This window comes from Amphiprion ocellaris, chromosome 1, assembly GCF_022539595.1.
Source record: "Amphiprion ocellaris isolate individual 3 ecotype Okinawa chromosome 1, ASM2253959v1, whole genome shotgun sequence".
NCBI classification, from domain to species: domain Eukaryota; kingdom Metazoa; phylum Chordata; class Actinopteri; family Pomacentridae; genus Amphiprion; species Amphiprion ocellaris.
The window spans coordinates 35,494,760-35,521,429 of NC_072766.1; the positions used below are offsets into that span (position 1 = coordinate 35,494,760).

Sequence of the window (26,670 nt, forward strand, 5' to 3'; positions counted from 1 at the left end):
TCCGGGGTACATTCCAAACCGTGACACAATCACTCTCTATCACAATTTGCATGACAATAAACCACCAATTCAACTTTCTTTATCGACACAGGTGAAAAAGCCAGTCTAGTATTTCCAGTCATCTTTAGATTTCCTCTAAATGATCCAGTTTTGTTAGAAATTGCTAAGCTTTAGTTGGAAAATCATCTTTGAGCTACTAAAATCTTACAAAACTCACACGGTGCCTGATTTAAAGCGACACTCCACTTAAAGTCTCGGCCACAAAAAATGCTGGTTTAATTTAGATTTATTGCGTTTATTATATGTTTGGAAATAAATCAGAAATAAATGACATTTAAACGAAGCCAATACAGACAGATGCATTTCTCTCTTCTCTGTTTTATTGGGGTTTTTTTTACATGTCAGATACAGCAGCTCTGTTTTGTATCAAAAAAAAGTCACGTTTTAGCAATTTAAACAAAGAAACCGACAGTCCGAGTCCGACACGCTGATACAGGTGCAGCTTCGGCAATAACATCCTGTACTATGACGTTTCATTATCATAATACTTCAAAGCAAAATTCTGGTTTTGTACAACTTAGGACGGAAATCAGGTGGAAATTTCCAGCTTTGAAAATCCCTCCCAAAAAAATGTACCCTGAATTTTAGTTTCTGTAAAAGCTCAGTATTGATTGGGCGTCATTAAACGACCTGCTGCCGTTCTGAAAATGTTGCCGTCACGTTGTTAAAAACCAGAATATTCCTTTTTTGCGCGTTTGTTACCCTGTGAAGAAACATACAATGTGGCATAGTTGGTAAAATCCAGACCTCTGCTAACAAAAAGCACCACACGCTTATTAAAAACACAAAACGCTCTCCGTTACTAAACTAAAGCTAAACTGAGAGCTGTGCATATCAAACCAGATATCTTACACGATGATGCTCAGAAATCAACAGATGAACAGTTTCGATGCTCGGCGGGCATCGGTCGCCGTGTTTTTCCTGTACAGAATAAATTCATAAAATCACCTTAAAGTGGCATGGAGGGAGAAAAACGTGTGATTACACGACGGGTCGAGACGAAAATAACACAGAAGAGTCAGAAGATAAATTAATCCTAACTTTAAATTAGAATCCGCGTCGACATGCCGTGTTTTTAAAACTATACACAAAGATTAAAAATACAACATTTACATTATTGCTTGACATTCGGTTATGGCTAAAGTTCATTATTTGCCAGAAATACTGATTGTTGTTGGGGCTTTGGGGATGAAGCAGGTGGTAGAAAAACAACAGTAGAGATGTTGTTGATGATATTAATCCAGTTTGGTTGGTTGTTTGAAGGTAGTTTAAGAGTTATTGACTGATTCAGGCTGTATGTGGTAGAAGAGGAGCCGTCCTTTAGCTGATTTAAACCACTGTGATGTGATTCTGCTGTGAAATCTGTCTTTGAGATCCCACTGCACTGTCATATATTAAATATACAGTCATCCGATGGCTTTAAAATGAAGATTAGAATCTACAGATGTTAACAATTCACCCAAATTTAGTCTAGTTTTTCCTGTTAGCTCTACAGTAAAGTGGCACTATATGAATATATTGATATTTTGACTGTCAGTAAATCCATCAATGTCATCTGTGACTTTTTTCAAATCTGAAGTTACACTTTTTATTTTTACTGAAGAAAACGGGATAAATTCAGCTCAGTTTCGCCTCTCAGAGATACCAGTCAGGGAGTCGCCTTCGTGTTTAATTAGGTTCTTTAACCTTATTAAGAAATAGTTTGGTTTGAGTGGTTTTATCACTGATTGACTGAGCGAAGACCACATTCATTTGTTCCACGTTTGATTCTTTGGCAGACAAACTGGCTCAGTTTTCTTGTAGCTTTAGACCGCTGTGAAAACACAAATATCAATACGTTAAAAGTTTCTGCAAGTTACCTGATGGGAAGCTGAACGTTTGGTGAAAAAACAACTGCTAGTGTTTTTTTTTTTTTTTTTTTTTTTTTTTAAATGTATCATGCCCGTTGAATCATGGGAGATGTACGATTTGAGTGTTTTTGGGAAAGTCGGGATGTCTGAGCGGCTGGTCTTTGGCCGTTTTAAAGAATTAACCTGAATAATAAAAAGCTCCCAGCACTCTGTTAGACAGTAGATAGTGCAACACATTAATATTTCCTCCTCTTCACTCAGCGTAGTTCGTTTGATTATATTGCTTTAATCACGCTGAATCCTGAATCAGTCGATGCTGGAACGATTTTTCTTCTGTTTTCTGACGTGTAAATGCAGATTATGATCAATATGAGATCATTTTTGATAATTAATGAATCATTTACGAGCTCCTGTTTTCTGGTATGAGCTTCACAAATGTGAGGATTTCTTCTGTTTTGCGTTTTTTTTTTTTTAAAGATATATTTTTATGAACAACACTGTCAGCTGTTTAAATGTATTTTTTTTAAATCTTTTATCTGTTGACCTGTTTCACAGATTAACACAAAGCTGTATTAAGCTGAGTTTCATTAACTGATAATGAACATAACTGTTAGTAGTAAAAAAAAGTGTTTCTGCTCGTGCAAACGTAAATAATATGAAGTGCAGGGAAATTAAAATACTTTGCACTTCAGAGTCAGAGCCACCAGGGGGAGCTACTGACTCACTGCTGACAGGTGAGATCAGATAAAGCCGCAACAGAGGGACAGGTGAGAAAGAAGAAAGAAAGAATTAAAATTAGAAGTACTGCAGGTGTTTTCTTCAACTTCACAAAATCCAGAATGACTCAGATCTGCAGGAATTATATTTAGTTATGTGGATGGTTCTGTTCTGGATACGGAGTTAAGTTATACCTGGATTTGTGACTGTTCTTTTAGTTTTCTTAACTAGTTTGTTGTCTCTTTTCCTTTTTGACACTACCGGCACCACTACAGGACAAACATCATCTGTAGGACAGTTGAAGGATCGACCAATAACTGCTTAATTTAACACAAACTCGTGGGATTTTAGCTGACTTTACGTGTCATATCTCCAAAAAAAAGTGTAAAAACATCGCAAATCAGTTTAAATGATACTGTCTGCCTTATAAAGTCGAACCAGTATTAATTTTTTAAAAATCTTTTGCATCTACAACTTGGAGCATTGCTGTTTTCAATGAAAAAAAAAAGGTCCAGACAGGGTCAGTGAACGCCACAGAGCAGAGACACAACATTTAAAGTTCTAAAATCCAGAAAAACAGCAGAATGTCCTGGTTTCAACCCGATTCATGGTTTCTGCCTTCGTCACCGCAGACAGCTGCAGACTCAAAACTACAATCTAGGGTTTGCACATGTGGTTGACTGCTAGAAAACATGATGACAACCTTCTGGTTGGAGGAAGAAATGCTGCTTTGTTGTCTTGTTTTGTCTGGAAAAGAAAAAGCCAGGAATAAAAACAAAATCTGAGTGTGACTGCTCAACAGGAACATGACCGAGGATGTGGATTAGGACTCAAATTTAACAGTTATTTTATTATGTAGGTTATTTTTCCAGTTAAGTGTTTGGTTGATCTGTATTTGTCAAAGTCTCAAATGTCTTGTTTTGTACACAACCCAATGATATTTAGTTTACTGTCATAAAGGAGGAAAGAATCCAGAAAATCTTCACATTTAACAAGCTGCAATAAGAAAATTTGGTCTTTTTTTCCATGAAAAAAAAATGCAAAAAACTGATGAATTGATTATTAAAATAATTGGTGATTATCTAACCGTTTCAAGTACGTCCACTTTCAAATTCTGGGGTTTGTTTAGATGACAATAACATCATGGAGATTCTTTGTGCCTTAAGGTTGGATATTTACTTATCGCAGTTTCTGTTTTTGTGTTTGGTTCACTTTTTAAACAAGTGAACAACTTATAAAGATTTGATAAATGATTCTAATTCAGTAAATGCCATATGCTTATTACTCAGTTATCGGTTTGTTGTTTCTCAGAAATGTCTCATCTGCAGCTTTAGATGTTAGAGAAGTTAGTGCAGCTGTTGTTTTTGGATATTATTCAAGACAGAGTTAGGATTAGGCTAGAAGCAGAGTGGTCTAACCCCCAAAATAATCCAAACTGTTTTATGTCATTTCTGTAATATTTAGTGGTCTAGATTTTAGTGTCAAAGTGGTCGAACCCACAGCCCAAATATAGCGTTACAGTGGCGCTTCGAACATTAGTCCATTCTTAAAAACACAAAACTTTGAACCCATTTTTCTCAAAAACTACAGAGCGTGAGTTAGACCACTCTACTTCCAAACCCTTCAGATGATCAGTTTACTTTCATGCTTTTGTCCATTTCCATCATCTGGCTCTAAATAACGAGTGTTTTAGAAAATAAACTGGAGTTCTTAAACTTAAGGATCAACCAGATGTGTTCACTGACCCTCGAGAGAGTAGGAATAATATTTGAGAAAAGTAAGAGAACTGCATTTTATAAATATGTATTTGCTGCCTTCTGAGTCTTTTTGTAACTGATATTCAAATAAAACAGGCCGAAGGAAACGCCAAGGTGAACATCTTCCATAAACTGAACAATCCAAATAAAACAACAGAAATCTGAAATCATGCATTTGATGCAAAGCAACAAACAGAGAAGGAAGTAGAGATTTTACTGAAGTGTTGACATCAGTGTGTTTGTCCAGCCTGCACTAGAGGGGGGCTGTGCACCATTTCATGGCTTTAATTGGATCATTGGACGGATTTTTAATAAATCTCTGGGCAGCAGTTGATCAGTTTCTCCCTGAACTACAGACTATAAAATGTTAGATTGGCTGTTGGATGTTGTTGTTCTGTGTTTGGATTGGCCAACCTGCTTAGGTGACCGTTGGGGATCGGGGGTCTCTAGCAGCGTTATTTTGGGGGTTGAAAAGTTTAGGAATAGCTGCTGCAGACCAGTGAAGTGTTGGTGCTGCTTTGGAACCAGTGGAACCAGTTTTCCTCCAGAGATCCGGTTCTTTGCCTGCTATAGAACCAGTTTCAGATTTTTCACCCAACTGCCCTGGTGTAAAAGGGGCAACTGTTTTCTAGTTGAGCTGAATCTAGTTCCAAAACTTGTCTTTTTTATTTAGATATCTGTAGACGTGATAGTTTTGGGTTGAAAAACCTCCTCAGTAATGTGGATGAGAGTTCCAGCTTTGACTAATTATTATCAGTCAGTGTTACCTGATCAGTACACAACAAAAATGAGCTGTTTGCTGTCAATCTTTAGATTAGATTTTCACATCTACATGAACACAACACTCATATAGGGAGACTGTGATCGTTCCTTCTCTTCATACTGACTCCTACAGCCTTCGTTCTGTGTTGGGATGTTTCTAAAGTTCAGCTGAATCTAACATGAGGCTTAATCAGGTGGTGAGTCACATTTTTTTTATTGTTCTCTACATTTCAGAGGAAATAATCTTGCTTTTTATAGCACTTAATGTGAAAACTTTAATCCCTGAACAATTTTGCTTTTTAAATACAAAATATATGAGAAGTTAATAAAATCTGTTGCTTTGTTTTGAATGGAACCACCCATTAGTTTATTTAAAGAGAGCCCAAATGCTCAGACTGATAAGACGCTTGACAAATTAGTGGAATCACTGGAAACTATTTTGTCATTATCATTTATCATTGAGGTAAAAATGTCAGAAATAACCTGATTTTCGCATCTCAAACATACAAATCAACTATCTTACCTTTTATTTTAAATGATTTTTTCTTGAAGTTTCATTAGTTTCATTGTTGTGAAAAACCATTCGTCAACTAATGTTTTAGGTCACTGCTGGATATTTAAACTACAGAAGAAAAGGAGTTAAAAGTAATGCAGAGGAAATGATGGAAATGTGGCATTTGTCAAGTTTATACGTTAACACGTGAAAGGTTTCCTCATTACTCCACACAGATCTCACTTTTTGCTGATATTTCTTTTTTCTTTTCTGTTTCAGACAGGATCTAACCAATTAGGATAAAAATGTGGATTTAACTGCATTTTTTTTGGAAAGATATTGCAGTTTTATTTGCAATATCACTTTATAAAGTGAATCTTCAGTCCAATATTCAATGTGTAACAGTACTATGAAAAGTGTGACTGTTACAGAAGTAGTACGGCATTAATTTATTTTAAAAAAACCAAAAAAAACCATTATAACAGCAGTTTAAACTCTGGGTCAGACTTGCTGTATAATGTGCCAATTGGACATTTCTGTATTGTAAATCCTTTTTTTTGGATTGATGATAGAGAATTTTCTAACATTTTGCGACACTGGATTTCTGATTTTCATGAGCTATTAAGCCATAATCATCAAAACTAAAACAAAAAAGGCTTTAAGATTTTACTTTACATGTAATTAATACAGAAGATACAAAAGTCTACCTTTTTTTTTATTAAATTATGCAAAAAACTAACTTTTTCATGATGTTTTAATTTTCAATGCATTGCAAGTCAGACCGTCAAAGCCTCATATTTAGTTCAGGTGAACTGTGTATTTTGTTATTTATCCTTTACACTGTTGTCACTGTGCTGTCAGTATGCAGAGGAGGAATAATTACAGTAACTTCTTGTCTTTATGCCATATGACTGCTGTGTTAAAGTAGTTTAGCTGCATGAGTCTGGTCCTTTGAGCTGGTTATTGGTCAACAACCGTTAATCCTGCAAAGAGTCGTCGTGTTTCTGAAGTAAAATAACTGAATGTGTCTTTATAATCCGGTGAAGGAAACAGAAACCAGGTTTCAGTGTGAGAACTGAAAGTGCTTTTTAACGTCAGAGTGAGTCTGATCCAGGTCCGTGATCCTGGATGTGTCAATGAAGGTGGAGAGAGAAAACCACCTGATCCTCGCTGAATCTGCACGAGTTGGTGTCTCTGTTTGTCCAGGAGGAGTTCAGCGTCCAAACACTAACTGTCTCTGGAGGCGAGCGTCGCCGGTCCGTCCTCTGGGTCCGTAGAAACCAGGATCTGGATCCAGAAGCTCGGTCCTGCGGGGAACGTCGGTCAGTCGCTGGTCTGCAGAGCGAGTTCCAGGTCGGCTCCGAACAGCTCCTTGTACAGAGGAGGGAAGTGTGATCGAACGATGTCGGGATAAACTGCTCTGAACGCTGAGAGCTTCTCTGTGTGGCGACTGCAGAGAGAACGCAACGCCGACACCTTCGCTCTGAGCTGAGGAGGAGAACGGAGGAGGGAAGAGCAGTAGAGCAATTAAAAACAGGAGGAGGGAATGGTAAGAGAAGAACAAATAAAGGGAAGAGGAGACGAGAAGAGAATAGAAATGGAAGAGGACAGGAGGAGGTGAAAGGAAGAGAGGGAAGGAACAAAGAGGAGGGGAGATAAGCAGAGGAGGAGAAGAGAGGGGGAATTAGGAGACCAGAGGAAGACATGAAAAGTAGGAAATGATGGGAAGAGAAAAGTGGAAATAGTAGACAAGGAGAGGAGACCAGAGGAGGTAATAAGAGGAAAGAACAAAGCAAGTGAAAGAAAGAGGATAATGGACAGGAACAGAGAAGGGGAGGAAAGAGGGGAGAGATGTTAAGGAGAGGGGAGGATAGGAGAGTAAGAGTGGAAAGAGAAAGAAAATGAAAGGAGGAGATGAAGTGACCAGAGAAGGAAATAAGAAGAATAGAAAGAAGTGGTTGAGAAGCAAACAAAGAAGAGGGGAGAAGAACAGAGAGGAGATGAAAGAAGGAGAGGGTAGGAAAATGGGAAGAGGAGATCAGGAGAAGAAAGATGAGAGGGAAGGAGGGAGGATACCAGAGGGAGAAATGAGATGAAGAAAAGGGAGGAAAAGCATGAAGAGTAGATGTAGTAGTATGAAAAGAGAAAGGAACAAGAAAGGAGAAGAGACCAGAGGAGGGTATGAGAAGAAAGGGAAGGAAGAGTGGAGAGAGGGGAGGAAAAGTGAGGTAAGAGGAAGAAAAAAATAAGAGAGGGGAGGAGAACGGAGAGTGGAAATAGGAGAAAAACATGAAAGAGGTGAGGGACAGAGGGAGGAGATAGGAGGAAATGAGTTGGAGAAAAAACAGGTGGAGGGAGTGGAAGAGAAGAAGAGTAGACGAGTAGAGGAAAGGTGAGGAGACCAACAAAGAGATGGTGTAGAAAGATAAATGGAAAGAGGAAAGAAGAAGCAGAAAGAGTAGATGAGGAGAGAAGAGAAGGAGGTGAAATGAGAAAGTTAGTACAAACTAGTTTATGTATTTAAGACGGTGATCACAACAGAATCTGTTACAACTGTTTCTCTTTGTAGTATCTAAAGTGAGAAGCTTCTTCACTCTCAGAGTCTCAGAGTGGAGGAAACTCAGGGCTGCATTAGAAGTCTCTGATAGGTGATGTTGTAGAACACCTCCTCTGTTTACTGATGGCTGTTCCTACTGTCTGTCTTCTCTGTCCAAATGTGTCCATTGGTGTCCTCCAGACTGCAGATTCCTGACTTGAAGAGTTGTTTAGTTTCTCCCCACTGTGTTGAACTGTGGACACAACACTGCTCTGCTTATTTCTGGCGGTTTTGTCCTCAGGATGGACAAACTTCTGCCTCAGTGTGTTTTTGAGTGTCAAAGATCCACCTGAGTTTTTCAGATTCATAATGAACAATGGTGTTGTTTTGTTGTGGGTCTTTTTGTGCTTTTGACAAATGTCCAGTTTGGTTGAAAACATGTTTTAAGTGCTCCTCTGGTGTGTTTGTGTTCCTTCTCCTTCCCTTCTGTCCTTGTGGACTCGTTCTAACCCGATGGTGTCGGGTTCTGATAACCTCCAGCTTGGACTACCGAGACTTAAACAGTAAATCTGATCTGTGTGGAGGTTTTCTGTCATCTTTAATGTGAACCACTCAATCCAAGAAGACCAGACCGTTTCCTCTAAAGTCCTCCAGAATGAACTGTGTTTTGATTCTGGTTCAGGTGTGATCCATGTACCTGAACTAGTGGGTAGAGCAGTTCTTTGGAAGGAGATCAGTGCTCTATTCTCTACATCTTCCACATTGGAGTCAGGGATGAGTTCTGTAGAAACCTCATTATGTTGTCAGTAGGTGGGGGTCTGAGGTGAGGTTGGTTCTGCTAGACAGAGTTTTGTTCTCCAACAGAAGTTTCCTGAAGGTTTTTGTTGCTTTCAGGGTGAAGTGGCATTGTAGGTTACCATGGTTTCACCTGAGTCCAGCTTAATTTTTCTTACGTTCTTGGTACAGTCCCGAAGTTTCTAATGTGCTGTCAAGTGTTTACAACCAGCGGAGTTGAGATGGTGGCTAGCTGTTTTGGCAGTATACAAATGGTAATGCAGTGGTTGGTCAGTTTCTTTGTCTTTTGTCAAGTTGTAGTCCATTTTCACATTTTTCTTGTAGCTGCTGGATCTCACCTTAGTGTCCCCTCGGTGGCCATAAGAAGATTGATGACCTTGGGAAATTTCTTTGTTCAGCACCACTGTGTATCTTCCTTTATCAGCCAGCAGGATGGTGATGTGCTGGTGGAATTTTAGCGAATAGCCACTTATTTCTTATATGGTGAGATTGGAAGGTGATGCTTTTACACTGCTCGTACCTTCATACTGAGTTGTTCTAGATAGACAGATACTTTATTAATCCCAAGGGAAATTCAAATTCACTTTTGTCTCTGCCAAGTTTTCATTTCTGATGGCTTCCTGTGGCCATGATGAGGTTTACTTCTGGTAACTGTTGAGGTGTTTCTGCAAAGTTCAGTGTCGTGAGTAAGGCTTCCTCCTTTGGTTGGTTGAGCTCTGTTGACTAAGGTCTTCACCTACTGCTAATGAATGTCAGGTGTGTTGTGTTTTCATCATTTCCCCTACAGGTCGGTTGTTCTGTTTTACAGGAATTGCTAACTTGTGACTGTAACGTTTGGAATCTGTACATCTTGCATGTCCTTGATGTGTTGTGATGTCTGGGTCTATTCCACATTCTTCTTCCAGGACTTCACTGGGTAGATGTGATGTCAGCTCCTTAAGCATCTGGCCTTTTACCTTTTGTTGAGCATCTGTTTCTGAGCCTTCTGAGGAATTCTTTCAGCTCTGATGCTCTTTATGGTGGAACCAGGGCGTAAGCTGCTGGGACTTATTCTGTGTTGGCTGCAACTTAAGATGAAGCACAAAAAACAGCTGCTCAATGAGAACTGAGAAGAATGACCAGATGCTGGAGGAGCTGACATCACATCTACCTAATTAAGTCCTGGAGGACATATGTAAGGTTGTGGAAAAGGTACAAACATCACAACACACCAAGGGCAAGGAATGACAAATAAATTGTAAGCAATACAGTCAAGACTTAAGAATAGAAGAACTGAACTGGAGAAAAAAAAGGATGAGAACACAATACAGTTGAACCTTGATGAGAAGTAGGTGAAGAACTTGACCGACTGAGAGTTTATCCAACCAGAAGAGATGTCTGAGCCAAGAGGGGCTGAATTTTGCAGTAACATCAGAACAGACACTAGTAGTAGACCTGATCATGACAACAGAGTCAGTGATCAGAAACGGTGGTAATATGGAAGACAGAGGCAGAACAGCTCAGGTTGCAAGAATCAGTTGTGGCACCTCCTTCCAACCGCATCACCTAAGAAATGAAAGCACAGGCATCACTAGAAAGACACCAGAACAACTTCATGCTGGCAGCTGATACAGGAAGATGTACAGTGTGCTTAACAAAGTAGTTTCCCGAGGTAGTCTGTCTTCTTATGGCTAGCTCTGAGCCACTGAGGTTAGATCTTACCAGCAGCTACAAGATTATAATGGTAGGTGCTGACAACAACAACTGGAAAAAGACAAAACCAAAGAATAACGACTATGTTACCATTCGTATTTAAAGGAGGCCCCCTCTGTGTTTATGGACCCCCCAAAATATACCAGGAAGGAACTGCACTCAGACCAGTAGCACCAACTCCTACATCACCAAACACCAGACCACCATCCCAGCTCCTTTGATTTCTAACACTCCACATCACATCAGAAAATGAAGAATTTTACCAACAAGGTGAGATAAATAAACCAGAACTCAGATGAAACCATGGTAACTTACAGTATGATGTGACTTTACTCTTCACGACCAGCTACTGACTATATAATGAGGGTTTCTCAACGCCATTGGACAGAGTACATGGAAGATGTAGGTAACAGAGCACAGATCTCCTTCACAGGAAATGCTTCACCCACTGGTTTCAGTAGCAAAACTCAGAGTACAATCCTTCACAGATCACCAGTGCAGTGGGAAACATCAAATTCATTCAGAAGGACGTCAGAGGAAATGGTCTGGTTTTCCTGAGAGGTTGACATTGAAGATGACAGAAAACTTCAACACTGACCAATATTTACTTTTGATCCTCAGCAGCCCTGGAGGTTTTTCTGTTTCTGTGAATTCACAAACATTTTTTGTTTGTGAATTCCATCAGGCACCATCGAGTCAGAATGGGCCAATAAGGACAGAAGGGAAGGAGCACTAACACATCAGAGAAGAACTTAAAACATGTAATGACCCAAACTGAACCTTTGTCAGAATCACAACAGACAGAGAGGAAAGAACCATCAACAGAACAACACTGTTATTCCTTATGTTGCAGGAGGATCTGAGAAACTCAGACAACAAACATCATGTCTCCGAGGACATGACACCCAGAAATGAGCAGAGCAGTATTATGAACACAGTTCAGTGCAGTGACGAAACTAAACATCTGCTTGACAACACAGGAGAGTGAACTTCTCAGGTCAGAAGTCAACAGTCCAAATCCTTCTAAAGGACAATGGACCCTCATTGGAGGACAAATTGAACATGTTGACTTGAGACTACTGATGGAAAGAAGAGTGATCTCTACGTCAAACTCACCACTATCAAAGAGGAGGTGGTCTATGATGCCACTTATCAGATGCTTACTATGCAGTCCTGAGATCCTGACCCATACAGATTAACACCCACCTCCACTCAGGGGAATACAGAACCCAAAAAACATCAAACATCCCCAACAAACTCAAGCTGCCTTTGATTAAACATTTACAAAATGTCTATTAGAGGGCAGGACGCTGAGACTTTACCTTGTTGAGAACTCCGTCTTCCCTCTGGTTCTTCTGCAGAACGTGCTGCAGAGCCAGCTGAGTTTTCTGCTGCAGCTTCTCCACCTGCAGCTTCTCCTGCAGCCACGACCGATCTACCCAAACACACAGTTATTTAACATGAGAAGCTGCTGCAGATACAGCTATCACGATAAACTCTGGTGATGATTCGTACCGGCAGAAAGCAGAACGAACGCTGAGAACAGAGCGAGTTCGTCCTCGGACAGGTGCAGCGAAGACATGCTCTTAGCGAAGTCAAACACCGACGAGATCAAATCATCACACCCTGGAAAAACACAAGAAAACTGTGACAAACACATCCAGTGACTCATAGGAGCGTCATTTTACTTCCCTGTTTTGCTTAAGTGTAATTTTTTGTGTCTGCATGTGTGATCACACTGTGTTTGAACAGTTTGTCAGTAAATGTGCTCACTCTGATATTTTACTATCTATACACTAAATGCAAATCTGTGAAAGTATGCGATAAATGAATGTGAACTTTTAAATTATTTCTGTTTAGGCGCTGAAGGTTTGTGGGTTTATCAACTAACCGGAGTGTCAAGCAGCAACAACATCATTATTAGTTTTTCTTTTTTGCAACTTCCTCCCTGTCTGAAGCTGTATTAAGTCATTAAAGATCACATATTATGCAGATTTACAGTTTTCTAATTTTATTTTTGGACTCTACTGGAATAATTTTGCATTTTTAATTAAGGAGAAACATTAGAGGAAGAGAAGTTATTTTAAGGTGCTGCATTTCCATCCAAATGTAGCGCATGTTTTAACCCAAGTTTTAAGTAAAACTGGCCAAAAAACATGAACTAATGCCCGTTTTATTCTGATATTATGCTAATATTAGTTGTTGGTTCACTGAGATAAATGGCTCAAGAAGACGACAAGATGACAGAACTGAAAGAACGCCAGCCGAAGCTCAAAGGGCGGAAATAATGTAGAAAACATGAGGGTGTTCTCTTCTAAATTAGTCTGGTACATTTAATTAAATAAATAATAATGTAGGGTTTTGACATTAATATTTAAATTAGTCAGGTAAATTTGTTTAATAAATAATATAGGATGTTAACCATGTTATTTAAATAATATTGCTGGCTTTTAACAATAATTGTAAATTAGTCCTTCAATATTTAAATAATGTGGGTTATTAACCTAATTATTGTTAAATATATTATAATTAAAATGATTTTGTAGGGTCTTGACCTTGTTATTCATGATTTATTCTATTTTTTAAATGATAGTGTACAGTCTTAACCTAGTTATTTATTATTAATGTTATTATTCAGATAATATTGTAGGATTTTAACCTTATTCCTAAATGATTTTATTATTATTTAAATAATACTGTCGGGTCTTAACCTTGTTAATTATTAATTCTGTTACTATTCAAATGATAGTGCAGGCTCTAACTTTGTTAATCATTAATTTTATTATTATTTAAATAATAGCGTAGCTTAACCTTATTTATTATTACATGTATTATTATTGAAATGATAGTGTAGGGTCTTAACCTTATTTATTATGAATTTTATTAATATTTAAAATGTATTTTATGGTCTTCACCATGTTACTTATTAATTTCATCATCATTGAAATATTATTGTGGAGTCTTAACCTTATTATTTACATAATCAGGTAAAATTTGCTGTGTTTATCTTATTTCTCTATTGGAAAGTGTATCTTTTCTAAATGTGTTGAATAAATAATAGTGATTTTACTAATTTTGAATTTTTTTGGAAGCTTATTTTTCACTACATTTTGCTTTTGCTGATGCACCAACTTTTCCACTGCAGCCAAACATAAAAATAAATGATATTTACAGATTCTTTTATGTACAAATTTAAAATGCAAATAAAATTGTTTGATTGGAAATGCATGTGGTACAGTACACTGTGATTTGTAGTTTCTCTTTTCCAAACTCCATCTTCACTCACCTAAAGCTTTGAAGGCATCAGGACCTGCGAACTTTCCATCGAAGTAAACCGTGTTGTTCTGGGAGTCAAACGCCCGACACATTCGTACCAAGACGACCTCCAGAGAACCTGAGAGAGAAAACACAAAGACACTGATGGTTAATTAAGAGTCTAACAAACTGATTCATCTGACTAACTGGTCATGTTAAGGATATGAATAGATTACCAATCCCACTGCTAATAAACTCATATTTTGGTAATTGAAAATGTGAAAGAGTCCATTTCTTCTGAGTAGGAAAACGAAAGAAAGTGTGTTGTGGGTCAGGAGGAGATAGTTTTAAGGCTTTTAATGAAGAAAAAAGGTTTAATTTTATTAACCAGGTATCACCGTCCTTTATGCACCCCAGTGATTTTAGACCATGAAACCCATCTGTAAGGGCAACCGTCGATTGATTTACGTTGGGATCCATCATTTCTAGTAACTGCACAACAGGCTAAAAAATAAAAACAGGCTCTAAAGCAGCCTCCTTTAAATATATCGATCTGTGGTGACATAAGACCAAACTGTTCTCTCACCAGCCTTCAGCAGGACGATCTGGTCGTTCTGGCAGAGATCCATGAAGCCGTCGATGCGTTTGGCGAACTCCACCACGTACTGGATGGCCTCGGTGATCTTCACGGCACACAGCTGCCACATCACCTCCCTCGGCTAAACAGAAAACAGCAGGAGGAAGTTAAAACACTTCACAGCTAAAGAGAATCTAAACTCAATCAAAATGCACACGGACACTGGTTTTGTCTTATTGGCCAAAAAGGAGCCGGTTGATTGGCTCGAGCATCTTTTAGAGGTTTTCTGAGTTGATAATAGACTCCAAGGTCGACCCAGAATGATGGAGCAGTTAAAGGCTTTAAAATGCTTTGAGGGAAGCCTAATAATCATTGCTGGGTAGAGAAATGGTTGAACTGCCTAGCGTAACATTAGAAAATGTTTTCACGTGTGAGAAAACCCACCTTGCTCTGGTACGTCTCCACCTCGTCCTGCTCGAAGCTCTGCCAGCTCATCTGCTGCAGCTCCTCCTTCAGGTACTGACACGTCTCCAGGTGAGACTTGGAGATGATCTGGACCAGGTGATCTGGAATGAAACAAGCACGTTGGTGAGGAGGATCCACATAGGAGGTCCAAGGACTTCATGATAGTCGGATTGCTTCACACATCAGTCACAGCAGAATCAATACTCTGAATCACGCTCCTGAAGTGTTCAACATCTCAGAACACCAAGGGTAAACCATCACCATGGAAGGAAACGTCACTGTTGTATTAGGAGAGCTGGATGCAGAGCTGCCAATTTCTACCTGGGGTCACCGCTGGTGTTAGAATAAAACAATGGAAAATGCCTTTTTATGTAAGAACTGATGACACTTCGGAATTTTTAAGTCACTGCTGAAGAACTACCTCGAGCTTGACACCCCGACTTCATCTGTTACTGTGTTCTGTCTTGTCTTTTCCTTTATTTTATTGTGATTTATTCAGTCGCTGTGTTTATATCAGTGGGTTTGCTATTTATAAGTATACAGCACTATTGTTCAGCTCTTGCTGTTTTTAAAAGTGTTTTATTAATAAATTTTACTCGACTATTCACTTCCTGTCTGGTTAAGTTTAGACATCTAAACCACTTGGTTTAGTTTTGACAAAGACACAACTTGTTATTGATTAAATAGCAGCAACAGTAACGAGAGTCTTTAAGAACAGATTCCTGGCATCTACATCGAATGTTCAGTTTTTTATATGTCTATTATATTACCCTGCACATGGAGAAATAACACTGTAAGGTACCAAGGAGTCTTGACAAAGCCGCAGTATTTGATGAGTTGAGAGTGAGACCAGGATTAAGTTCTCCTTAATTCTGTGTTCAGACTAGCAGTAAAATAGTCAGTTTTGATCGAAGTTTTGCGATTTGAAGCTACAAAGTGACACCGAAGTTGATCTGGCATCGACTTTTTTTCAGCACTTCACAATGGCGGCCTGTCCATTTTAGAATTCATTTTAAAATTCTTTTGTTTTTAAATCCCTAAACGGTGTTTCCCCACCATACCTCTCTGAGCTTCTACACCTCTATACACCGAGCCCATCTCTCAGGTCAGCTGACCAGCTGCTCCTCAGGGTGCCCAAATCAAAGCTGAAGCTCAGAGGGGATCCAGCGTTTTCTGTTGCTGCTCCAAAACTCTGGAATGAACTACTGCTGCACATCAGACAGGCCTCCTCACTGTCTAATTTTAAATCCCACCTCTTTTCTTTGGCTTTTCACGTCACGTAGGTTTGTTGTTTCCGTGTTCACGTATATTGTATCTGGGATGGGCTGTCCAGTCCGTTTAGTCTATTGTTTATGTTTTATTGTGTATTTTATTTTTAGTTCTATGATTTTTATCTTCTGATCATGTTTTTACTCCTCTGTGCAGCACCTTGGTCAACTCCGGTTGTTTTAAAGTGCTTTATAAAAAAATTTGTCTTGACTCAGTGAAACACCAGCCATTCATATGTTTTGGTTCCACCATTTCCAAATACAGTTTTCACTGTCGATTACTGTGGATTAATCCATCAGTTGTTAGAGCTATAAAATGTTGAAAAATCTCCAAGACGTCGCCCTAAAATGTCTTGTTATGTCCACAATCCAGATATATTCAGTTTACTGTCACAGAGGAGGAAAGAAACCAGAAAATATTCACTTTTAAGTCGCTGCAATCTGTGAATTTTGATGTTTTTTGGCCATTGATTTAATGGTTGATAACTAATCGATTAATCATTGCAGCTCTAATATCCAACACCACAGTTTGATGCCTTTAGAGGTCCAAACTGGGCTGAAATAACAACCTTTACTTTGTTGCGGTATTTTCTACTTCTGTCTGAAAATGTGTCAGCAAAATGTTCCTGAACGCGGCCCAGATAAGAAACAAACTGTTGTTGTGTTGAGGTTCTCTGCTCTGCTGCTAATTGTGCAGCTCCTGTGACTGAACATGAAATAACAGCAGAGATCAAAACAACAGAGTACAAGGTTGTAAAATAAAGCCAGTATTTGGCCTGTCGGGGTTAGCCCAATAAGAAGTGAGCAGAAAAATCTCCAGAGACAGTAAGAGGATGATTTCCCCCAACGAGCGCCCCGCCACGTCCCAATTGGCCCTAATTAACAGACAGCTAATTACCACACAGAGATTTTAATGAGCTCTGAAGATGAGTTTCCAACCTCCTGCTATTTTAAACCACCTTTCCGTCTCCCTCTTTGTGTCTCGTGGCTCTCCTCTGTAGCTCCTTTTTCTTCTGCTTCACCTCTTTCAGCAGATTTCCTCATCTTCTCTGTTTGCTTTTCCCCCCGCAGCCCTCGACAACCTTCCACCCAAACGCCAGATCCTTTATTTGTTTCTCTGTTCTCAGAGCGCTGCGACTGGACACTGTTGTTGTAGCCGTTACAGGAGGTCACAGTCAAACTGAGCAGCTCTGCAGGGACTTAAAACGCAGAAACACTCCGACTTCTTCCTCCTTTGTTTCTCCTCAGCGTTTCTTTGCCCAGAAGCCATTTTTCAGTGATGCTGTTCAGTCATTTAGACACAGTTGGAGACTTTTACCTTAATGTTTCTTATATCTTCTCACTTTTGTGGCTCCAGTCGTATGTTTTCCACCAGTCTCATTATTTAATGTTACCAGAGAGCAGCTTGTTCTCTCTACAGACTTACTGTCCTCGTTATTTGTTCACATGCTGAATGTATTAACACCTATAGAAATGTTTCATAGGGGCGTGCAGACAAAATCCAAAAGTCAACTGAATTTCAGGGATTTCAGGAAAAAGCTGGTTGAAAGCTGTGCCAGTCTGAGAGTTTAGAAATCACACATGCTGGTTCCTTATTCTGCTGTTAATGTTACTAATTATCTCATATGTATAGACTAATAGAGGAACAGTTAACATTATGTTTACTACAGTAAACACTGTTTAAAAAGTCCAGGATAACTGCCTAATATTGTGTTGGTCCCCTTTTTGCTGCAAAACAGCCCTGACCCGTCGAGGCTTGGACTCCACTAGACCCTGAAGGTGTGCTGTGGTATCTGGAACCAAGATGTTAGCAGCAGATCCTTTAAGTCCTGAGGTGGGGCCTCCATGGATCAGACAAACAAGTCCGATCCATGGAGATACTGGATTTGATTGAGATTGGGAATTTGGAGGAAGCTTCAGAGAAGTGTTTGGTTCGTTAACGTCTGAAAGTTTCCTCTATTCCATCATACAGTAACAACAGTGTGTTTTACTCAGTAGTTTGCCAACTCACCGAGTTCAGCCATGGACACTGTAGGCGAAGCGTCTCCGTTGCTGAAGGAACAGTACGGGAAGAATCCGTTACTGGACCCGTAGTCGCACAGCGGCTCCGGTTTGATGCCATTAATATCGAGCCCTGATTGGTCAGGAGACGGCTGGATGTCCAGGTAGAAACCTCCACCGTCTCCTCCTCCTCCACCAGAGTCGGCCTGTTGGTGGAAGAAGAGGTTAGAACTAGTAGATAATTCAGTTTTTCTCTCAACAAGGTCACCACTGCCTCAATTCACCAGATGTTGAAGTGTTGAACATTGATTGAGTGGACCATGTGTAAAATCTGGGCTCATCAGAAACATTAGATTTTGAGTTAAGCATTCTTTAAAGACGGTGGGTTCGATTTTATGTCGGTTTTTTTGCACCAGTCTGTGGATCAATGTTTGAAGAGTCATAACTTGAGCAATAATGCAGTTTGAGTTTTGCAGGTTCATTGAGATGTACTTCTGGTCCTCAGTGGTACAACCCTGCCACCTGGGATGAAGAATGAAGGTTTTATGGTTGGTGGAATATCGAAGTGGATGGAAATATTCCCATTTTTGGACCAAACACCCCAGTATATTGGCATCCTCCTTCACCCTTACACCCCAAATAGAGCTTTCAGGCCAACAAAAATTACTTGTTATCCACAAACCAAGTACAAAACCTGTGGTGATTTCCAAGGTCTCACACCAAAGCTGTGGAATGCTCTTCCTGGTCGACTCCTGTGAAGCTTGTATGATTCAGCTGAAAATGTTTTTATTCAGATAGGCTTTTGGCTGACCTGTAGCTGCACTGTTTTATTTATTGTTTTTGTTGATGTATGTTTTGCTGCACTGTATTTTAGCTGTTACTCCCGTTTTATCAATATTGATGTATGTATGTATGTATGTACACTACCGTTAAAAAGTTTGGGGTCACTTAGAAATGTTCTTATTTTTAAAAGAAAAGCAGTTTTTTCTTCAATGAATATAACAAATGAATCAGAAATACAGTCTAGACATTATTAATGTGGTAAATGACTATTGTAGCTGGAAACAGCTGATTTTTAATGGAATATCTCCATAGAGGTACAGAGGAACATTTCCAGCAACCATCACTCCTGTGTTCTAATGCTACATTGTGTTAGCTAATGGTGCTGAAAGGCTCATTGATGATTAGAAAACCCTTGTGCAGTTATGTTAGCACATGAATAAAAGTGTGAGTTTTCATGGAAAACATGAAATTGTCTGGATGACCCCAAACCTTTGAACGGTAGTGTATGTATGTAAGTATATATATGTGTATATATTTATTGTTGTAAAGCACTTTGTAATTGTGTATCTGTGAAAGGTCCTATATAAATACATTTTACTTACTTACCAAATTTGCACCATCATATAACTGCTTTGTATTATTCTATCAAAGTAGGGTTGTACCACTGAAGACCAGATGTACATCTGTATAATCCTGTAACTACATTATTTCTCAACTTATGACTCCTCAAACACTGATCTACAGATTGGCGTGAAGAAAACTGCGTGACTTTAGGAATTTTTAACTAAAAAAGTTACACCACTGACTAAAACTTTTACACGTTTTACTTAATATAACATGCACAAATACAACAATCAGACAAACATGAGATGGCCAGGTGTAAAGTGTTTTTTTAATTTGGTGAATTAACAGTCCGGAGAGTTAAATCCACAGACCTTGGATGACAGAGAGCCTCCCTCAGGTGAGTCCTGCTCCAGGAAGCGTCCGGCCTTGTCGGGCAGCTCCGTGAGGCCGCTGGAGGACAGCGTGTATTGGGGGGACAGAGACTCGGCCTCCCCAGGACTCGGGCTGCCGATGCTGGGTCGGCTCAGGAGGACGGATCCCTGCTGCTGCTGCTGCTGCTGCTGCTGCTGCTGCTGCTGCTGCTGCTGCTGCTGCTGGAGACGATGCTTCTGGACCTCAGCGTACAAACTGTCCCGCTGCTTCTTAGACATGCGACCAAACTTTACAGCTGCCAGACAGGAAGAGAAGTCAGCCCACAGGTACCCTGAAACTGCACTGAAGTACTGTGTTTTACTGCAAATACTTTATTCACATTCGTTGAATATTAAACTAACTTCTGTCAGAAAAGTTACCGACACGTATTAGTCGGTGAAGTTTTGTCTTAAACTAATAACAGTACATAGGAATTCATTTGTTGATTATATTTGGTAAAAAGTACAATATTTGGGAGTAAAAAGTAGCAAGAAATGGAAATACTAAGACACAAGTACCACAAAATTGTACCGAAAAATTGTATAGTAAACTAATATTTATTGATTGATTTGCATATAGTTGTTGAATATTTAGCTAAAATGTGCCAGAAAAGTTGTTTGTTGGATACTTTACTCACATTTGTGGGATAGTAAACTAATATTTTATCAAATGTTTGACAGAAATTTGTTGGATGTTTTGTTAATACGCATCACAAAAGTTACCAGCACTTATTAGTTGATGCAGTTGTGCCTTTATTGATATTAATTGGATATTTTATTGCTATTAGCTGGATATTTTATTAATATTAGTTAAATATTTTATTGATGTTAGCTGAATATTTTATTGATATTAGTTAAATTTTTTTGATATTATCTGGATATTTGATTGATATTAGTTGAATATTTTATGAATATTAGTTGGATATTTTATTAATATTAGTTGGATATATTATTGATATTTCTTGGATATTTTATTGATATTAGTTTGGCCGTTTATTAACATTAGTTAAATATTTTATTGATGTTAGTTGAATATTTTATTGACATTTGTTGGACATTTTGCTAAAATGCGACACAAACATTACCACCAATTACTAGTCAGTAAAGTTTTGCCTTAATCTAATAACAATACATAGGAATTTATTTGTTGATTATATTTGGCGTTATTAATTTAGCAGCTAACGTTTTAAAAAGTACAGTAGAAGTAGCAGAAAATGGACCTGCACCCCAAAATTGTATTCAAGTCTTGTACTTTAATTTAGTAGTATTAGTTGGATCATTCAGCAAATTTTGTTGGACATTTAACAGATATTTGTCTGATATTTTATTAATATATGTACTATGTATGAAGAAGAGGAGAAGTCAGATCACATAGAGAGAAAACCTGGAAATAAGTCACATTTAAACTCTGAAGCATCTTTATCTTCAGTAGTGAAGTAGAACATGTAGGTGCAGGTAGTTTAGATGTGATTAGTAGATGTAGCTGTTTACACTCTCCTCACCTGTGTTGTGTTAATGTTAGACCAGGAGGAGAGGAACAAATACTGTAGAAGATGAAATCCTTCGAACTTACTGACATAAATGAATAAACTGCAGACTTCTGGTACCAAACTGCTGACAACATGTTGCAGTTTTTGTTTGCAGACAAACATCCTGCAAACTGCTGACCGCCAGATGTTTCTGCAGGTGACAGTGTGTGCTTCGGTGTGTACTTCCGTGTGCAGTGTGTGTTGGAGGTTGTGAGTCTCACCGTCTCGGGACATTCCCACAGCCAGACATTTCTGCAGACGGCAGTGCTGGCAGCGGTTCCGGCTCGTTCGGTCGATCAGACAGTTTTTCTGGCGAGGACACGAGTAGGTGGCGTTACTCTGCTGACTCCGTCTGAAGAAGCCCTGAATGGGGACAGAAAATATATTATAGTGTCAATGATTTTACTAGCGTCAAGCTTTCAGGGGTTTCCAGTTTAAACTTTTAGCGCCTTAATCCCACCTAGTTTGGCTTAATGTCTGTAAATCTGCATAACAAACAAACTGTGTACCTTACAGTTCAACACAAGGAAATCCGTTTCATTACACATGGATGAAAACTGAACTTTCTGTCGCCCAGGTTTATGGAATATGTGCAGTAGGCATCACTGCCACTAAAATAGGACCAATAAAACATGGAGAGAAATAAGTAAGGAGGTTATTCTGCCACATATGGAGCCAGTTCATTGAAATATTTTGTTACAGAACATATGAACTACTACAGTATGTGTGTTCTGTGTATGTTAGCATGTGTTAAACCAACTAGTTTCTTTTTTTAATTACAGGGGTCCTCGACTTAGGTTGGAGTTAGTCAATTTTCACCATGTAAGAACTCCGGCGAAAATGTAAACAAAGCTGCATCACGATATCGATCAGTTCTTCAGAAAAGTCATGAATACCAACGACTTTCATGCATGTATGAGTCATTTTATAAGAAGATAACAGAATATGTTGCACTGTTTACAACTTGAGTGTTTTATTATATCTCATTTCACTTCCATGGAGACGGCTTTCCTTTTCTTCGAAGCGCTGCCATCAGAAGAGTCTGACTTACGCTTGGGAGCCATGTGATGAAGGGCAAAAAGTTAATGAATGTGGCACAATCCAAGGTGGTGTAAAACCGGCGAATGTAAACAAAGCCTTCTTATAGCACCGCGTGACGACGTATTCATCCGCTCTGCTCGTCAACTAGTTCCACGTAACCAGTTGCGACGTAACGACGTAGGTCGAGGACGTCATAAACCGAGGACCCCCTGTACACATTTATACCATTTGTCTGTCAATATAGTCAAACAACTGAATAGCCTGTTAGCTCATATATTCTTCCAACTTCCTGGCGCACAGTCTGGTCCCTCTTTAATCTACTGCAAATATTTTGAACATACTCGAGGCAATTTCTGAAATAGTTTTTTTTTTTTGGCCTTTTTTTTAAATGGATAGGTGCAGTGGAGACTGACAGGAAAAGGGAGAAGAGTTGGGGGGCGACATGCAGCAAAGGGCCGTGAGCAGGAATCAAACCCAGGCTGCTGTGTTGGGGACCAGCCCCTGTACATCAGTCGCCTGCTTAACCCGTTGAGCTATATGGGCGCCCGAAATTTCTTTTTTTAAGTGGTGCTGTATCTATATCTATATCTACAGTAACACTGCTGGACACTAAGAGAAATGTCACACATGCTGATGCAGGTTTTCACAATTTTTGCAAGATCAATAATCGAAGAAATTCAAATTTAGTTTTTTCTTATTTTGTGATTTATGGCATTGTAACTGTGTCGTGCTGCACAGAAGACATTTTTGAGTTCTTTCTTCTTCTATTCATGGCTGTTTCCATAGAAGAGCAGGACTGTATGTTGCAATGAAAAATGAATCCACATTGAGTAAAAAAAAAAAAAAAACACGAGAAGCAGCCGCTATGACTAAATGTTTAAGATCCTCTGGTGTCCACCAGGTGTCGACTCCAAGAAAACTGTAAAACCAGCATGTTGCTGTGATGTTTCCACCAAAGTTCATGTCTCAGTGGATGACTTAAACCTGAGACATTAAGGCTTGTTTTCCAGAGGTGCGTTTTCTTTCCTCCACAGCTCCCATCAGCTTATTTTCTCTCTCCAGTGATTGTGGGAAGATAAATCTCCATCAGCTGCTCGGCGGCTGTGAAATGAGCCTCCAGCTGTCTCATCAGCAGCTGCTGCAGCTGAACACACCAGCTTGTTTGGGGAAGCGTTTGAACTGGAGGGACAAAGATTTCTGAGCCAAACAGTCCAGACTGATGGTCCAGACCACCGTCAAATGTTTCCTCTGATTCGGTTAATGAGGCTCAGTCTGTGGAGGAAACTAGAAGAAGCTGCACAGCTGTCTGAGCAACACGGAGGATAACAGGAAAACATGCTGTAATGTCTGCAGTTTGATTATTATTTACACTTCATGGCTGATAGGAATCAATATCTGTCCCTGCACTAATAATATTTATACTGTAGTCATTCTAACAGATTTATTTACAGTTTCATGTCTCCGATTAGTGAATTAAAATCAGCTGAACCACCAAAGTTCATCCATTTTATTCTAATTTTGGTTTAACTGCTGCCTTATGTAATTAAGTTAGATGCAATAACAAACCGAATAACCAAATTAAAATGGATGTCAGTCACTTAGAGACAACAACAAATGGAAAATAAACAACTAAAATAGGCTTTACTGTCAGCAAAGGCCAGCTTCAGCAGTTAGCTTTCAGTTTCAGCCCGACGAAGCCAAAATGCAAACAAATTTTAATATATTTCCAGAAAAATGTGTCATTTTTAAGATGAAAAATACCTAAAAATTCCCGAAAACTACAAAACGTATGACTCTAGTGGTGTAATTAACTACTTTTCTGTTACTTTAGTTGTGTAGTTAGCTCTGATGAAATGAATTTCGTGATGTAATTAGCGTTTTGATGACTTTAGCTGCATAATTGCTAATTTAGTTACACAGTTCCCCTCCCAAAAAGACACCATAAAAATACAGTCAACATGGCAGCAAGGGTGCCAAAAAAAACACAACAAAAATAAATGGTGAAATATTGTGACATTCAAAACTGTATTAAAAAAACCCTGCATAAATCTATAAATTAATGATATTTGTTAGCAGATTTAATTACAGTAGAACAGTGTAATATTACAGTAACACGTTGTTAAAGAATGTATTACTATTTGTAAAAATACAGATTTTTGATGTGGACATTATGTACAGTTTGGGTTAACGTGATTTAATCATTTACTCTGTGATATTATTTGATATTATCCTTAATTTAACAAAACGGAAACCTGTAAAATAACAGATAAAAAATATTTAACATTTTTCAATGCTTAATCTGTAAAATAATATTTTATTTAATCTAAATACAGTAAAAAAAAATACTGTAATTTTACAAGGACCAGATTGTTGTAGGTGGGTGCCTCTTATTTAAAAAAGAAAAAATGTAAAACAGCTGCAAATAAAAATATATTACATAACATTTATTGTCTAGGTCTATGGTAATCTAATACCCATAATTAGCTCATGTAACTCTGTTGGACTGGAGCAAATATTTGCAGTAAGATGCTTAAAGTTTGCAGTTAAACAGACTACGTCATCACGTTGATTTAAAACAAGTCTGTTGTTCAGGAAACACCACATTTCCGCTACAAACTGGTGGAAATGCTGCACTTTGGGGTTTTTTTAGGTTCAGTTTCAGCAAATTTAAAAAGCTCTTCAAGGAATTTACTCATTTTTCCACTTCTGTGTCACAGTGTTTCTCTATATCATAAAAACAGACGTCAGAAAGACACTCAGTGAATATTTGTACTGTTATCTTTAGAATCTTGCCACTAAACTGACTTGAAATCTGAAACTCCAAAGTGGTAAACCAACAGAGGTGAGTCAGTCCATAAAGATTAAAAAAGTTCCCAACCGACAACCTCAAAACCTGACTTACAGGACCTTAAAGTACACAGATGTGAGTCTACATTTGACACTTTTACATTCAACATAGCCATATGAAATTTTCAACAAGTTAGATCAAATAAAAGATTAGATTTTTGCCTACATTTTGATATAAGTTTCATCTTCAAGCCATGATTCCTTCTGAGCCAAAAAGATTTTCTAATATGTACACTACCGCTCAAAAGTTTGAAGTCACTTAGAAACGTCCTTATTTCTGAAAGAAAAACATTATTTTTTTCAATGAAGATAACATTAAATGAATCAGAAATCCAGTCCAGACATTGTTAATGTGGTAAATGACTATTCTAGCTGGAAACAGCTGATTTTTAATGGAATATCTCCATAGAGGTACAGAGGAACATTTCCAGCAACCATCACTCCTGTGTTCTAATGCTACATTGTGTTAGCTAATGGTGTTGAAAGGCTCATTGATGATTAGAAAACCCTTCTGCAATTATGTTGACACATGAATAAAAGTGTGAGTTTTCATGGAAAATACACAAAACTGTCTGGGTGACCTCAAACTTTTAAACGGTAGTGTACATATCTGTATTTAAATGCCACTAGTTTTGGTCAACCAACTATCCCACATGACCCTTGGAATTTAAAGTTTTCTCTGATGAATTAGCAGAAAACTGAAAACACATGCAGGGTACCAATGAATGTTTCTATGATTAAGTTTCATCATTAAACTGGGCCAGTTTTGCGTTTGAAAATATGATACATCCCATAATACTGATGTTCGAAGTTGGTTCTAGAAAAAGAAAAGATTTTGGCTTTAGACACCTGCAGCGGATGTAAAAATTCATTTGGTTGCAGTTTTTAACAAGGATGAAATGTGTTTTTCAACCCTGAAAATGTAATGCATCTATCTTGCGTATTTAAGAAGTTATGAAGGAACAAAAATACAGAAAAAAGTAACACAAATTTGACAAATACCAAAATGTCAACCCGCTCCTAAATGTACTTCTGTAACTCTAAAAATATTCAGTGTGATTGGAGAATTTTACTTGTTTTCAGTAAATACACTAAAGTTACTGCACATTTTTAAAAAAACAGCTGATTCTGGAGGAGTCTGGTGACATACAGCTGGGATCATAAGTTTATATATCCCAGCAAAATTAGTAAAATATTGTCTTTTTTTTTTTTTTTTTTTAGAAAATATGTTTGATCATGGACAAACTTTTCATTCATTTAGTAGTGAG

General features: G+C 38.5%; 1 protein-coding gene across 3 annotated transcripts in view; it reads right to left on the reverse strand.

The window, feature by feature from the left end:
* Nucleotides 1–358: 358 nt before the first annotated feature.
* LOC111584428 (nuclear receptor ROR-alpha A-like) overlaps nucleotides 359–26,670 on the reverse strand; it is a 153,376-nt gene continuing 127,064 nt past the window's right edge. For 2 of the 3 annotated variants that reach the window (XM_055010309.1, XM_023293583.3), the window contains 9 exons: nucleotides 21,736–21,877; nucleotides 19,947–20,242; nucleotides 18,239–18,434; nucleotides 14,939–15,060; nucleotides 14,504–14,636; nucleotides 13,949–14,056; nucleotides 12,178–12,288; nucleotides 11,985–12,097; nucleotides 359–7,127 (listed from right to left, as the gene is read on the reverse strand). In XM_055010309.1, coding sequence (XP_054866284.1) covers nucleotides 6,963–7,127; nucleotides 11,985–12,097; nucleotides 12,178–12,288; nucleotides 13,949–14,056; nucleotides 14,504–14,636; nucleotides 14,939–15,060; nucleotides 18,239–18,434; nucleotides 19,947–20,242; nucleotides 21,736–21,877 — 1,386 coding nt within the window. In that variant the 3' untranslated portion in view covers nucleotides 359–6,962. The other variant, XM_055010311.1, reaches the window with a different exon arrangement.